The sequence below is a fragment of the Etheostoma spectabile genome, chromosome 18 (genome assembly GCF_008692095.1).
Source record: "Etheostoma spectabile isolate EspeVRDwgs_2016 chromosome 18, UIUC_Espe_1.0, whole genome shotgun sequence".
Classification (NCBI taxonomy): Eukaryota; Metazoa; Chordata; class Actinopteri; order Perciformes; family Percidae; genus Etheostoma; species Etheostoma spectabile.
Genome location: NC_045750.1, coordinates 2,797,089 through 2,813,036, shown reverse-complemented (window position 1 = coordinate 2,813,036; position 15,948 = coordinate 2,797,089). Strand labels below are relative to the sequence as shown.

At 39.5% G+C, this 15,948-nt stretch overlaps 1 protein-coding gene across 1 annotated transcript in view; it reads right to left on the bottom strand.

Moving 5' to 3' along the window:
• galnt14 (UDP-N-acetyl-alpha-D-galactosamine:polypeptide N-acetylgalactosaminyltransferase 14 (GalNAc-T14)) overlaps positions 1-8,518 on the bottom strand; it is a 173,982-nt gene extending 165,464 nt beyond the window's left edge. The window contains exon 1 of the mRNA XM_032542745.1: positions 8,098-8,518. Coding sequence (XP_032398636.1) covers positions 8,098-8,262 — 165 coding nt within the window. The 5' untranslated portion in view covers positions 8,263-8,518. The remainder of the gene's footprint in view (positions 1-8,097) is intronic.
• Positions 8,519-15,948: the final 7,430 nt, after the last annotated feature.

The following is a 15,948-nucleotide window of genomic DNA, read 5'->3' as shown; positions in this document are numbered from 1 at the left end:
GTGACTTTTGTGAATTATCAACTAGTGTAGCTGTTGAACCACAGAAGGGTTCATTTCCCCATTGTGTTTCACAAATGAGGCCCTCTGTGCCAGAGGCCCGTCTACTTAGCCAACTTGTGGGTCCTGCTGTACAGAGAGCCTCAAATAAAACATTATTATTATTATTATTCCCTCCCTGGAAGCTGGTTATAGCAGCTCTGAAAACTCATTTCCCTCTCCTCTTGTCCATGTGAATACCTCCTGATAGGGAAAGGGAAGGAGAAAGGAGCAATAACTGCATTTCATATGACGGGGAAATGAATCATTTCAACTGTGTGTGTGCATGCAGTGAGAGTGAATGTGTGCGTAAATGTGTAATGTATTGTGTGTGCACGATTGGGCGTTGTGATACACAAGGTGAGCACACAGATTGGAGCATCGATCTTGTTTCCTCAAAACGAAAGAGTGAGAGAAACAGCGATAGAAACTAAGAAATAGAAACATGATTCAGTAGCAAAGAAAGTTGCAATGGAAATACTTGACTTTGGAAAATTGTCTATCTGGATAGAATAGGGTTGTGTTTTACTTTCATCCTGTGTAATCTCTCAAATATTTTCTTAATTTCAGTCATTCACGATGTTGTTGATGACCGTACAGGGCAGAAAATATGGAAAAAAAACAAAATGAATTGAAGCATCAACAGCTAAACTCTGTTTCCCTGTATCGCGCTGCTGTCTCTCATACACACACTACAGTACCTCCACACTAGTTTTGGTCGTCCTTTCATTTTTTTAAAGGTGTCTCAATATGTTTAGCTGCTGACCCGTCTGCAGCAGTACATTGCTTAGCTTCCGTGTCAGTACTCCTGCCTGCTTCTTCAAACTGGGGACACACCGGATCTACTCTAGCTAACACACTGACGGAGAAGTAGCTCATAGAACCAAACCTCCAAAGCCCCAAACGCTCCCTTTAAGGTTAAGTTGGCCAAATATCACATACACAACCCCCACTGATAGAGAACACGCTTAAATAATCATAATAATCAACTGAAAAGCAATTTCTTTATAAACCAGAAATTCATTAATTTTGATCTGATTTAAGAACAAAATGACAAAAAAAAACATTCTTTCAGAACCTGACAAACTGGGGACTGAAATATTCACACTTTACTTATTATCATCTATCTCTTCATCTAAAAACACAATGCCAAATCTGTTCATGCCAACACAAGCTGGCATGTCACGGCCAGTTGTAACGTTGTGCGAAGACATGAATCAAGACATGGGTAAAATCATCACTATGTATAAACACTCAGTGTCTTGTGTATTGGATTTTTAATATTGACTGTTAGAGCAAATCTAAATTATGCAGTACAATTAATTGTATCTGAAATAATTACCATTAACAATACAATTGTCTCTTTCAGTCAAATTTAAAAAATCTATTTATTTATTACTTTTTTTAAACAAATTAAAGTTTTGAATGAATTCCAGGTGCATGTTTTGGTTCTATCACTGTTATGTGACCCAGATCATGAAATAACAAAATTACAGAGCCTATGAAGTAAACAACGGCTCCTTACTATCATAAAACATTTTTTGTATCCCCCCCTTGTTATTTGTATTGCTATGAACATGTTTAGGGTCAAGTGCCAACAACTAACAATTAAAATAATATTATATAGTAGGAACAATAATCACTTCTATAATTTCAATTTTGTAACCTGCTCTAGCAGACTCTTGTTCATTTCATTTGTCAGAGAGTCCGGCCCCTCTCCATTGACAAGTGTTAACTCGGGTACTCTGTTTAAGTTTTAAACTATTGGATCGGCCCAGAGCCGCTCTGGATTTGACACAACCAATCGCTAACGTTGGGTCGTGACGTCGACTTAGCATCGCAACTCCTTCACCACCAACAGAGCGAGCTGGAAAATCAAGAATTTCCCGAGCCCCGTGGGGAGGAGGGCCACAACATCATGGCCCCCAACAGAACTCAGAAAGACTGCTCCTGCTCGGGCTTTGACTTCTTGATATTCGCAGCGTTGCCACAACGGACCGAAAGGCTTCGCTCGCATCTTTCTCCGCCGCCTTTAGTACGGAACTCACCAAAGGTTACCAAACCTCAACGTCATCGTTCTCAGCCACTCCCTCTATTCTTCCCTCTGATTGGACCGCCAAATACTTGGTTGGAGAAAACCCTGTGAATATATCGCAAACCTAGACTGAGTACTGAAGGAAAATGAAAATTGAGCATAAATGCGTAGGAGGGCAGAGCCAGGCTAACAATTACAAAGCAAAATCAAGAATTATTAATTATTAAACATCTGAAAATCACAGTCGGTGAAAAGAACCGCCTGGGAAATGAAACCACAAAATTATTAAACTGACATCCAATGAATCGATCACTTTGAAATTGAACTCAAGTCAACATTTTGACCTCACAGAGATAGAATGGGGATAAAAACGTTTATTAAAATAAGTAGTAGTAGTTCTTTCACCAGCCTTGCATCTACATGTCATGTGCATAAACAGGCCTCAAAACTACATAAAAACAGTTCTTTTTGGGCCAATTTTAAGCAAAACTTGGCTGATTTTTAAAGTGAAAGTGAGTCTGAGGAGCTGATAGTTGTACAGAGCCTCAAAACAACGAAGCAAACAACAAAGCAACAGTCAGTGTTGGTGTGATTGCACTCGGCCATATAGTGTTAATAAAGCACCAGAACTAACAATCTGTTGAGACACATGGACGTTTCTTTGAGACAATCTCTAATCTCTTATAGGCAGAAACTTCTATAAATATCTTTTTAATTGTGTGAACTAAAATTTCCACTAAACCAATTTCGCAAATCACTCCAAAAACCGTCCACCTGCCCTGAGTGGTTTTAAAATTAATTTTTACCGTGGAAGAGAGGAGAGGGAGAGAGAGGGGGAGAGAGAGAGAGAGAGAGAGAGAAGGAGGGGGGGGGGGAGGAAAAAAGAAACAGGGGGAAAAAAAGGAGAGAGGGGGAGAAGAGGAAAACGTGGGAGAGAGAGGAGGGGGAGAGAGAGAGAAAACGGGGAGAAGGGAGGAGAGGAGAGAGGAAAAGAGGAGAGAGAGAGAGAGAGAAGAGAGAGAGAGAGGGGGGAGAAGGGGCAAAATGCCTTCGTGTTCAAAAAACCAAAAAGATGTTTTCCTCTCAGTTTGGACTTCGAAGGCGAAACTTTCATAAAAACCCCCTGCCAACTTCCTGAGACACGGACCTCAAACCCCCACTCTTTAAGGCTCTCTAAGCCACTCTGTTGTGTTGGGTGTGTGGTGTGTGGTTGTGTGGTGGTGTGGTGTTGTGTGTGTGTGTGTGTGGTTTTGCCTTTGTTCAAAATACAATTTTTTTGTGTGCATATGGGGGTGTGCACCGCATAAAACACGTGGTGTGTTTTTTTTGGGTGTGTGTGGTGTCAACAGGGGTCCTTCCTTTACAGGAGGCCCCTGTGCTAGGGAAACAGGAGTAAAACTTCCCTTTAAAATGGGGAATCTAATTACATTTGAATCGCGCACAGTGCCAAGTACGTGACAGAACAACACCATCCTCATTCCTGACTAGACTCGCTCACAAATCACTGCAATATTCAAGCAAAGGGAAAAATTTTTTTATAGCAAGGGAGAAACATGTACATAGTTGCACAAACATAACACCAAGCAATCAAGCAACATATTGGGGTCTGGATGAAAAAACCTTTTTTTTCCAAAATTATTAACTGTGATACCGGCAATTATAATTTTGGTTTTTGTTTTTCCAAACCCAAAAAGGGTAAAAAGGGCCCTAAAAGGGAAGTTTTGGCAAATTTCTTGAACTATTACAACTCAAGAGTTTTTCAGCATTTGGCCCCTGAACCTTGTTTTTTTTTGGGTTTGGCTCTGCCCCTGCCCTCCAAAGGTCCCGGCTTCAAAAGGTGGACTTCATGATGAGCCAAGGACTACAAGGGGGGGAGTTTTCATGCTTTGACACAGACCATACAACCTCAAAAAACTGTGCGCCTTTATTCACACAGAAGCATTGGCTACCAGTGGTATCAATATTATGTAGTAGATGTCCCAACTAGCAATAAAGTATAGAGAACAATAGGGCGGTGCAGTTAATCAAATTTTTATCACAATTCCGATTTTGGCTCCTGAAAGTTAATGTTTAGATGTTAGAACTTGAGAGCCATAGTAGATTATCAGCTTTTTTTAAAGGGGCAAAACAGGGTGAAGAGCAGGATATACCAGTACTACAAAACAGACGCAGACTTGGACAGCAGACATGGTTCAGCTTAAACTACTTTGGGTGTCTGCATGCACCGATGTGTCTCACGCATATTGGTCGGCGTGTATGTACCTTCCAGTGGATGGTCTACACGGACCCTCACAAAGTGACAGGCAGGTGAAGATTTTAGAATTTACATTACACAGAAAGTGTATTTTGCCCTTAAGGGAACAGCTTTCAGAGTGCAGCATTAGGTTATTACATTGCAAGAGTTAACCTGTTATATTCCATTACATTAAAAGACATTAGACTAAGCTTCCTGCATTCTAAGTTTAACTTAGTCGACACACACCTTCCATGTTTTTTTCTGTTTTGGCTCAAATATTTCTCTAATTAGAACTGAATCATATCCCTGATCCTGTTTTAACTATGTTTAAATAACATACCACAGCACCAGAAGGGCCTGATTTAGGTTTCTTTTTTTATGAACAGACTGTGTACATGGTAATGATGATACAAGGCGGTTTGTACCTGCCGACAGATCCTACAGTTTTACGCTGGGTGTGAAAAATTGTAGGATTAAGTTGGCAAGTCTGTATCTGGCAAGGGTGTTAGCCGAGGTGTGTGACAGCATGTGTGTCCTGACTTGAAAATGACGCACTCACTCATACACCAACTGTCCTGCTGAATGAACAGAGCTTCTCTCCTTAGCTTGTAGGCTCAGATCTCACAGAACAAGTCCACACAAGACAAGACTGTTTTTTTTCCACCAGCTCAGCTAAGTGGTTGCAGCTGTTTCTACCACTTCTACTAAAGCCCTTTAATTGCATTTTAAATTTCACATTTGAGGCATTACTCTGATCAATTTACAATGACAGCAACAGCAGATTAAGCTTCAATGCCTGAATTACCCACCATTTGAAAAGCACCTCCTACTCATGCAAAATAAAAGCAACCCTCAAAATTATGACAAACAGTAACTCGTCTTTAAGAATTGTTGATGTCTTAAGAGCTTTGTTGACCCATAATTATTATACTTTCACTTACTGGCTTCTTTATTTCTCACAAATATCTCAATACACTGCTCCTCCACTCCCTTCACTGCAGTTTCTGCACGCATCCATTTCATAACACTAGTACTTGCATACCAGCCACGATTGGATTGGCCCCAGCCTACATCCAAGATATGGTCAAACCCTACACCACAGCCTGTCTACTCCGCTCTGCATCAGCCAATCTTGCTGTCTGCTCACAGCGAGGGACACCCAATCACTCAATGAAATCCTGACTGTTTGCTGTCCTGGTTCCTAAATGAAGGAATGAGCTCCCCATTGACATCAGGATGGCTGAAATCCTACACATCTTCAGACTTAGGCTAAAAACACATCGGTTCTGACTGCAACATTTTTAACTAACCATAATCTCAGCTCTGCCTGCCCTTCACCTCCTCCATTATTCCACACCTGCCCGTCCTTACCTGTCTACTAAAGGCCACAGCAGAGGTAGATGCTGACCTCTTTCATGTGTCTGCCCAGCTGCTTCCCAGTACTCATATAAAGTAAATACAGTATGTCTCCAACATACTGAGAAAAAAAAGAAGTCTACAGCCATGTTAGTCGTTTTCTGAGGCTGTACTTGTCAATGTTAACAATGTTATTGTTAACACTTTCTAATAAGCCCTTTATATAAAAGCGCACTATGGACTAGCGCATTATTTAAATTGTTGTATGGACAATATTTGTTAAAAAATAAAAAAAATGTTGAAATACCATTCTGAATTAAAAGGTGCTCTAAGCAATGTCACGCATTGTTAGTCTAACATTTTTTGTCACATACACACACACACACACACACACAACACACACACACACACACACACACACACACACACACAACACACACACACAATTAAAGTACACTGAACTGGGTGTTGTTCATCTATATGGTTCAGAGTGACTCAAAAATAAAGCAATCAATTAGGATTCTGGTACAAGTAAAGCCCCTTTCCCACATCCCCAGCAAACCAGTTTTCTAGACATTACCCGGCTGACTTGTATGTGAGAACTCGAAAGTCTGAATTAGTTGGATCGGATATCAATCAAATCAAAATCAAACAGTCTTAACCCAGCCAGGTCCCTAAAGTCTGTCAGACAGAGCCCAAAGTGTGATAACTCCCAGAAAGCGATTGAGCCTGTTGATCACGTTTCTATCTGCTCGTGCAGAACTGGGGGAAAAAATCCCACGGTAAAGAACATTTATGATTTACAGGAAGACGGCAACGAAAACTAGAAAGACAACAAGATTCGTGAACTTCTGGCGGTGCAGACCAACACCAAAGAAGCGGAAAGAGACTCTGTTTTTTATGACCAAATTTTGAACTGGCTCCCCGCATCACGTCCTTCCTTCTGCACGCTCTACCCAGGTCCAACCCCTCACCTAACCAAACACAGTCTTTCCAGTAAGTGAAAACTCACCAGACACGGACAATCTTCTGTTGTGTTTTACATGTGTGAAAGGACAAATCTGGACAACTGTCGGGACCTGATTCGTCAGACGTTGTCAAAAGTTCATATGGGAGAACCTTAAAAGTTCCATTATCCAAGCAGAACACACTGCCAACCTTCAGGAGTGAAACCTCATTTCCCTCTTTACAGTAATTCACCTCCTGTTTCATACAACAACATTCTCAGATGGGCTAACCATGTCTGTAGTTGAAAGGATTTACTTTATAGATTCATGTCCAATATCCCTGTAAAGGCATTTAGTGTCTGTAATTTTAAATTAAGTGGCATTTATATTACAATATTTGTGTGTCCTCTACTCTGTAAATATTTCCTACAGAAAACTGTTTCTACAAGATGTGGCCTGTTCAAGGATTTGTGAGTGTGCTTGTCGTTCAATAAAACAAGGTAAGAGAGGCAGGATCAATACAATTTATCCCAACAGCCACAGTTAACATGCCGCAGGTCTTTTGCATAACAGAGATCCTGCAGTGCACACTGGGCGCCGACACCAAGCCGGGTCGAAAATGAACACAATTATCTTCAAAAAGGAGCCACAGCAATCTGATCAGGTTTTATGATAATAGTCCCTATAGCGGATTCATGTGTATATTATAGGAATAGCACTTAAAGTAATATCTTACATGATAAAAAAGTTGAGTATTACATCACTAAAGAGCCACTACAGATATTGTGGATATCCTGTGATGGCATACTTGTAGGAGATAAATGCTCCCGGATACCAAAAAAATTACACTGGGAGCTGACAGAAGAAATCCAAGGAGGAAATACTATATTACCCAACTAAGGTTTGCCTATATTTCAGAAGGGAATGTACTTTTTACTCTTCTAAATTAGTGGAAGATTGAGAACTCAGTTTCATGAAAAAGTCTTTTAAAATTCCTGCCATTTAAATTGCTTATTTGTGCCAGTTAGATGCACCTGAGCCAACTACAACAACTAAACACAGGCCTACATTAACTCGCCCATTAGTTACTTCCCTTAAATGCATTTTACTGCCAATTTGTTTGATTTCACTCAATTTCAAATAAAGGAGTTTTTGTTGTTGTGGTGTTGCTACGTTTACTCAAGACTTGAATACTTTTCCCAGAAGTGACTAGGACACACTATCCATGAGGTTTAAGACTACACGTATCTCAGCCAAATTACAACTGTTTACAGGGATGCAAACGCCATAAAACAACCACTAATGTCACTATTAACTCGTCATTGATGCACTTCAGTAAGTTATGGGTTTACTATAGGAGCTACAGCTTGCACTGTGACTGATGTTAACTCCACAGACACAGTGGAAGTCCCCACAGGGATATAATGGCATCTTTTCTTTTGCGCACACACAGAAGGAGAGGTGGTGGGCTTGTATCTCTACTTCACCTGGTTGGACGCTGCCTCTCTGCCTCCCGCTCCTCCTCCTCCACCCCCTACTCCGGTACCGAGCTCCGGCAGCCTCCTCCGGCTCAGCACCAGCAGGTAAACCAGCGCCCCCAGCCACACCAGCACCGCCACGGCCACCGCCAGCCTCCGACAGAGACGCTTCATTTTCCGGTCAGGAGGAGCCGGCGGCGCCCGCTGCCCGGCTGCTGTCAGAATCCCATCCCACAGGAGCGAGGAAACAAATAAAACTAGCAGACTGAACCGGACAGCCGCCACTCACTAACGCTCCGGTCGGCCCGCTCCGCTGACGGTGAGACCCTGACTACACAGCGCGCTTTCCTTCACACTCTCTCTCTCAACTCACAGAGGCTCGAGCGCTTCTCTGACGCGCCTGCCGTATGCGCGTGCGAGTGTGTGTCTGTGTGACACAGTGCGTTTCGCTGAGGGAGTCCTGGACCCTCCTGAAGGTTTGAATGGGAGAGCATGGAGCTCCACCTGCCGACACCCACAACTCCTCCACTAAAGAAGAAGAGAATAGAAGACAATCACAGACAGAGGAAACAGAAGACAATTACATTCAAATAACTATTCGTCCGCGTGGGGCAATTAGACTAAAGCTCATCAACAGAAAGTTAAAACTGACAATGGATTAAAAATGTTGCCTTTTTTTTAACATGCCAATAATCGTTTTCAAATCTTTAGGCATACACTGCACAAGAAAGTGAATGCCACCTCCTCACTGGTTTTCTACTGTACGGATTTATTTTGGACTGTTGGTCAGACAAAGGAAGTAAACGGAATCTTACTTTCTTCAGCAAAATGATTAATAAAGAGAATAATGGGCAGATTACTGAGAAATGGAAATATTTATTCATTTCTATAACAAGCAGAACAGTTTAGATTTCTTCTGTACATGCCTGTCTCTCTGATCGCTGTTTTTATTTGATTTCAACCCAAAAATAAAAATAATGTAGGCCATACATTTAGATCAAGGACATGTAACATTAAATACAGAGGATGGGGGGAGTGTAAAGAAAGACTAATGTACAAAAAGAAATCAGTATTCTAGTGTGGGTGAATATAGCACACATGCATTATTATTATTATTAGGTTCACCTTGATCCAGTGTTTTTATTTATGTTATTTTATTAGTAACATTAGGATATCGGATCAAAACCACCCATGTCTATGCCCATGGATACTGGGTGAAATCAACTCAGCATTGCCATTGATTTTCTGTGTGTAGACTGAGGAGAAAAGCAAAATAAGTATACCTAGGAGAAAGAGAGGAGAGGGGAACTGAGAAGAAAACAGGGGTGGGACAGGAAGAGGAGGAGAGGAAAGATCTTTTTTTCTGTTGCAGTCACACGTACAAACAAGAAGAAAACAACATTTTATCTCAATAAATTATCAGACATACCACTGGTTCCATCTCAACATTATTCATTAAATAAGTGGAACCAAAAAAAAAATGATCCTCATTAAAAAGGTGAATCTGAGTTGAAATGGCTTTCCAGTCTTAGCTCGCCATCTAGTGGTGAAGCAGAGTAACTGTCCTTTCTCCATCTCTGGACAGAGGAACTTGATTGATCCCAAATGTGGAAATTCTGGTGTCACTGACATCAACTTTACACATTTGCATGTACATGTGCGTTGCTGTTTTAAATGCAAACTGAAATACGCTGAAGGCAGTAAATACAAAAATGCACAAAAGCAAGGAAAACAGCATTTGATACAAACACAATAATTATATTACCACCTCCAGCACTGGTACACAGTGAGTCACTTGAGATTGTTGACAGATTAACACGTTGAAATTGTTCAAACCATAATTAACATTCACCTCAGCCTCCTAGTTGTATGGCAGAGATCAGGAATTTGTGACAGTGGAGTTATCTTGGTGAGAGATGAACTACAGAAGTGTCAGACCAGTGGCAAAAAAACTTTAAATATTTATTAATATCTCCTATTTGGTCAATTCAGCTGATCTAAAAAGAGATATACAAGGTTTTCATCTGGTTTCATATGTAGAGTAGGTCATTGATTTACGCACATGCATGATATTCAGTCTCTCTCACACACACACACACACACACACACACACACACACACACACACACACACACACACACACACACACACACACCACACACACACACACACACACACACACACCATTTGAATCTGCCCACAGTAAAGGCAGCTCCTTCAACTTAATGACTGGGTTTCTATGTACTGTCAGATGTGAGACCTAATAAAGACAAGTGTGTGTGCCTTTTCAGATCATGTCCAATCAAATTCACCCCAAGCGGACTCCAATCAAGGTGTAGAAACACCTCAGAGATGATGAAGAAGAGAAATGGGAGGTACCTAAGCTAAATATGTGTCATGACAAAAAGTCTGAATACTTCTGTCAATGTAATATTTCAGTTTTTTTCTTTTTTAATAAATGTGCTATACATTATACAATGCTCTCTTGGTCTTGTCATTATGAGGTACTGAGTGTAGATTTCTGGCATAATGCTGCAACCTCAAATACTAGTATTTTCTGAATGAACTGCAGTTTCCTGTACCTTTTTAGGGGACTTCCTCTTGTGGTTGAGCTCATCAGCATTGGAGACTGTTGGAAAAGCCCCCAGCAGAGCCCTGAGCAAGAAGGTCAGAATAGATGGAGATGTGGGGCTGAATCCCTGCAGCAACAAAGAATACAAGGAACAGAGAAAAATAGTGCATGCTTTTAAATCAAATTTAAAAACATAGGTAGGTAAGTCAAAAAAACAAAAAAACATGACTCTACAACTACAAATGTACATACACAACGGTAGCAATCCTTTTGTTTTTGTTTCCAAAGCCCAAGGGTTGGCAAGGTGTAAGACGTATAGGCTACTCAGATCCTTTAGGCTACTTTAAAGCAAAAAATACTCAACTAAAAGTAAGCATTTAAAACCTTAAAAGTATTTAATGTTATCAGCTAAATGTGTTAGTAGCCTATCAAAAGTCTCAGAGAAGAGCTTATAACACTGTGACGTAAGGGCGTTTTAGCTTATTTAAAAGAAAATTCATCTTATTTTACTATTATATTCTTATTTTTATATATTGCCTTAGTTTTCTTTTAAAGTCTTTGTTTATAAGCATACATTGCTTCATGGCTGAAATTCGCAATACAAATAAACTTACCTTGTCTTAAGTTAGCTTAAATTTAGACGAACTGCTAACACTGAGTTATAGTTAGCTAAATGTTTCACAAATTTAGATAAACTGGTCGTAACCTGGTTGTAACTTCTCTATTTTCCTCAAATGTGTGTTGCAGCCTACCTGTTGCCGCTGTGTTAACTCTGTGAAGAAGGTTTACTCTCATGTACAACGTTTTTTGTAATGGGGGAATTAGCTATTACGCAGCTTTGTTTTGTTTTCTGTACGTTAGCTTATGATAGCTGTTGTAGCCTCAATCACACTAATTAAGCCCAGAAAAGTGCAGGTGTGTGGCCCCGCCCCCTTCAGTACACGGCAACCAATGAGATTCACCCAGAATGTATTCGGTAGCAGACAACCCTTTTTTAAGATTATTTTTTGGGCTTTTTTTGCCTTTAATTTTTGCCAGGACGTTTTGAAAGGGGATGGGGAATTTATGTAGTATCGTCACAGGGGGGGATTTGAACCCTTACCCTCTGCATAAACCTCTCAGTAGGCTACATGTGCACCCAATCTACCCCCGAACCAACCTGGCCACCAGCAGCAGACACATACCAGCTGGAAGCGTTGACTGGATTCGGCCGTCATCCATCATGTCAGAATCAAATCCTGCCTTTCGTTCAAATCTAGACATAGGCTGGTTGCTGCCACTTTTATGTCTGTACTTAAATATCTTCCTTTGTATTTGTGTACTATGTAGGCCTACAGTATGTGTGTGTGGATGTGTGCCTAAGTGTATGTATGTTGTGTATTAAGCATAGACTGTATAGTATATGGTTTTACCGTAAGCTATTGGACACCTTAACTTCTGGATAAATAAAGAACATCTATCTATCTATCCATCTATCTATCTATCTATCTATCTATCTATCTATCTATCTATCTATCTATCTATCGATCTATACTTGACTATGGTGATGTTTAATGCTTTATCTCAAAGTCTACATGCAGTGGATACCATGGATCTCTGAGGTTCATTTCTGGTTTCAAAGTCCTCAATCACCATTGTGAACTGTATGAAGGTGTTGGATGTCCTCCTCTATCAACACGGAGACTTAAACACATTCACACACGAGGCTGTTTTAGGTCTACTTCCATCCTACCTTCTGACCCACATCAGTGTAAATAGGAGCGGGACTTACAGTCTTCAGTCCCAGGAGCTTTTCCTTCTTTCTGTTCCAAAGGTGAGAACTGAGCTGGGGGAAAAGGCGTTTAAGTTTGCTGCTCCCTCTCCATGGGACGAGTTACAGTAATCCATGGAACTTAATGAGCTGGTCCCACTGGTCGCTGTTAGGACGATGCTGATTAACATCTGGCTGCAGATGTTTTGCCTGATGTGGTTGACTTTGAGGGATTTGTGTTTTTGTGTTTGTGCTCTCAAGTCTCTTCTTGGTAAAATAAAGGTAAATGATAAAAAATAATAAAATCCATTGCTAGGATTTATACTAATCCAGCAGTACAAAGTTAACTTAAGTACAATATCCTACTTAAGTACAATATTTAAGTATTGTAAACTACTTGAGGATTTACATTAAATGCTACTTTATAAGTCTACCCAACTAAATATTTCAGATGAAAAGATTGTATTTCTTACACCACTATCCAACAGCCATATCTGCAAGTTATTTTTGGATTAAAGACCCCCTCCAATAAAAAGCAAGTTTTTAACCTTATTAACATTTGTTTTTCTTTTCTTTTCTTTTCTAACATTTGATATGAGACATATCATTAGAGAAACGATCAGTCAACACCATGGCCGAGCTTTTTTTCTTTCTTTTTCGCATTAAAACTGCAGCCAGACAGGGTTTCATGCATCACACGGCCTACCCAAGGAACCAATTTTAATATTAACCAAAACAATTAATCATAGCAGCTTATATATTCTTTGAAACATGTCTGCGGGACTTGAATATTTCAGGCATTATACAAAAACTATGATGAGTTCATCAAATGATTCACTAAGGATAAAACCAGCAATATAAAAAGACATTAAAATGAGTGCCGCCTCAAACAGCTACATCATTTAAATAGTGGCTAGTCAATTTTGGTAGAAATAAAAGTCTGTATTCTATTAAAAGAGGAACAGGACAGCGCTGTCAGCGATAAAGTAAATAGGCTTGTTACTGAAAAAAACCTTTAAATGCTAATTAAAAAAGACAACACCTTGGAGAAAGATGGTATAAAGAAGGAAGTTAGGCAATAACAGGTCGAATATAGTGTCAAAAACTTTAAAAACAGTGACATAAATTCGAAAAAAGCAAGAAACTTATAAAAAGTAGAAGGAAGGAAGGTAAGAATAGGTTCAAAGAAGGCGAGAAATGTCACATATTTGGTAGAAAAAAAGGAAGTCTAGTTCTGGACAACAGCCTTGTCACTATTAAACGTTTTATTAAATATGTGGCCAGGAGGGCTCAGCCGGTAGAGTGGGCACACATACATAGAGGTTTTACTCCGTGATGCAGTGGCCAGAGGTTCAACTCCGACCTGATGCCCCCCCTCTCTCCCCTTTCATGGCTTCATCTGTCCTGGGAAAATAAAGGCCTTAAAAATGCCCTGAATATGTATTAAAACATTTTGTTAAATACCTCACCTACCCCCATTTGAGAAACACTGAACCGTTTTTCTATGTCAACGTTATTTTTAAACTACCCAAAATAACATGATTGCTTCCACACCACGCTCTTAGGCAAGTACTAATCTCTACTTTCATTAATTTTGGGGCGTCTCATTCAATTTTATAGCATTTGAAAAAACAAATGGAAGTGTTGTTGAAATAGTATTGAGTAAAAGTTGACATATTCAGTCTGTGATTATCCATCAACATCCATTCCTTTATTTCTAGTCTAAATAATTCCTAATTTCTGCTTTTCTAACTCAAACATTAGGTATAATTTCCTATAAATGAGATTTATTGACCATCAATTCTCAAAAGAACTGTAAAACTAAAGTTAATAAGATAGTGTTAAATAGTGTTAAATGTCAAAAAAGTGACATACATTGAAAAAAGTTTTTTTTTTAAAGTGACAAAAACCTAAGAAAAAGTTAAAAACATCAACAAAAAACGTCAAAAGTGTTGATTTTCAATTTCGGAGGGAAGACAACACATGGGTTAAATGTAATTGAAAGTATCAAAAGTACTCATGAAGTCGGATGCCCCTTGTCAGTGTTATATTTCCATATCATATATCATGTAGGCATCATTAAAATCAGTTTGACCCAAGGACAACATGAGGGTTAAATGCCAATTCTACTTTTACTCAAGGATGTGGTTTTCAGAGCTAGTCTCCTCCATGCTGCCTTCAGTGTTAAGCTTTACATCCCATTCTTGCTTTAGTTCACCAATCAACTCAGGGTCCACTTACTTACTTGCTCTTGAGCTTTCTCCCATAATACACAGTCCTCATCAGCAGATCATTTTACCAAAGAACTACAGCGAGGTCCTTCCTGTCCTCGTAGATGGACTACAGTAATACGTCCCCGTGGTTAACTATAACAAACCCGTTGTGTATTCTAAATGACGTATTGATTAGTATAAGCTCACTGTAATGACTAGGTCCGGGTAAACTGACTTCAATACTTTTTAGGCAATGACCGAAGTGACTCTAAAGTACCAAGTATCGTAAAATGCCTCGTCATTCAATACCCGATTACTCAATACCTCAGGAGTAAATGTAATCAGCGTCAGTGAGCCAATCAGCATCCAGGAATAACTCTACGTTACACAGAGACGGGGCTCACGTAGTAGGAGCTGAAAAATAAAAAGGTTGGTGCCATGATTTGAAATGCTGTAATTGTTTTCTTTTATAAAATTGGAATAATAAAAAAAAAAAAGTTTCTTTTAGAATCGGTATTGGTGTCAAACATAGAATACCCAGCCCTAGTAATGACGAGGCTAATTAATGTCCTCATATCCACTCTTTGGGTTCTGTGTATTACATTAGGAAAAGTCAGGCAACACTGCAAATTTCATTGAGACATTCTAGAGGTAAGCAACGTTATTATTAATGTATAGTTTATTAATCCTGTTGGGATATCTGCTAACGCTCCAAACTGTGACCTCTCGTTCTGAGTTATTGTAATTAATCGTTAATCCTGCTCGACGGGGTTTCACATTACAAGGCCACTCTGAGATACTGAACCGGGTCTTCTTCTTGCACAACAGGCCGATAATTAGATATTTTACAACATTTATATATGAACATATGTATTTGTGTTTTGAAACTTGAATACAACCAGGAAGAACAAAACTATGGTAGTTTCAGATCATGACCTACATGCGTTAACTCTTGACATTTAAGCCATTATTATGAAGATACGCAGGCATTATCTTCAGGATGTAGTTTCAGAGAAAACCCATATTTCAAACAAATGTCAATAAAAGGAAAGAAAACAGATTAATACACACACACACACACACACACAACACATCCTCTAATCCAGTTTATTTTCCTTAGCAGAAAATGGAACACGATAAAATTAAAAAGGAAAAAAAAAAATAGAGAATTATGTTCTTGCTTTTTTTATACATTTAACTAAATATGCCACTCTATGCTAGGGTGTAAGTAACTCAAACTGATATAAGGTTAAATAATTTTTTTTCTCTAAAAAGGTACAGAAAGATATTCCATTTCTTCCATCAGCACTCAAAAAAGGAACACG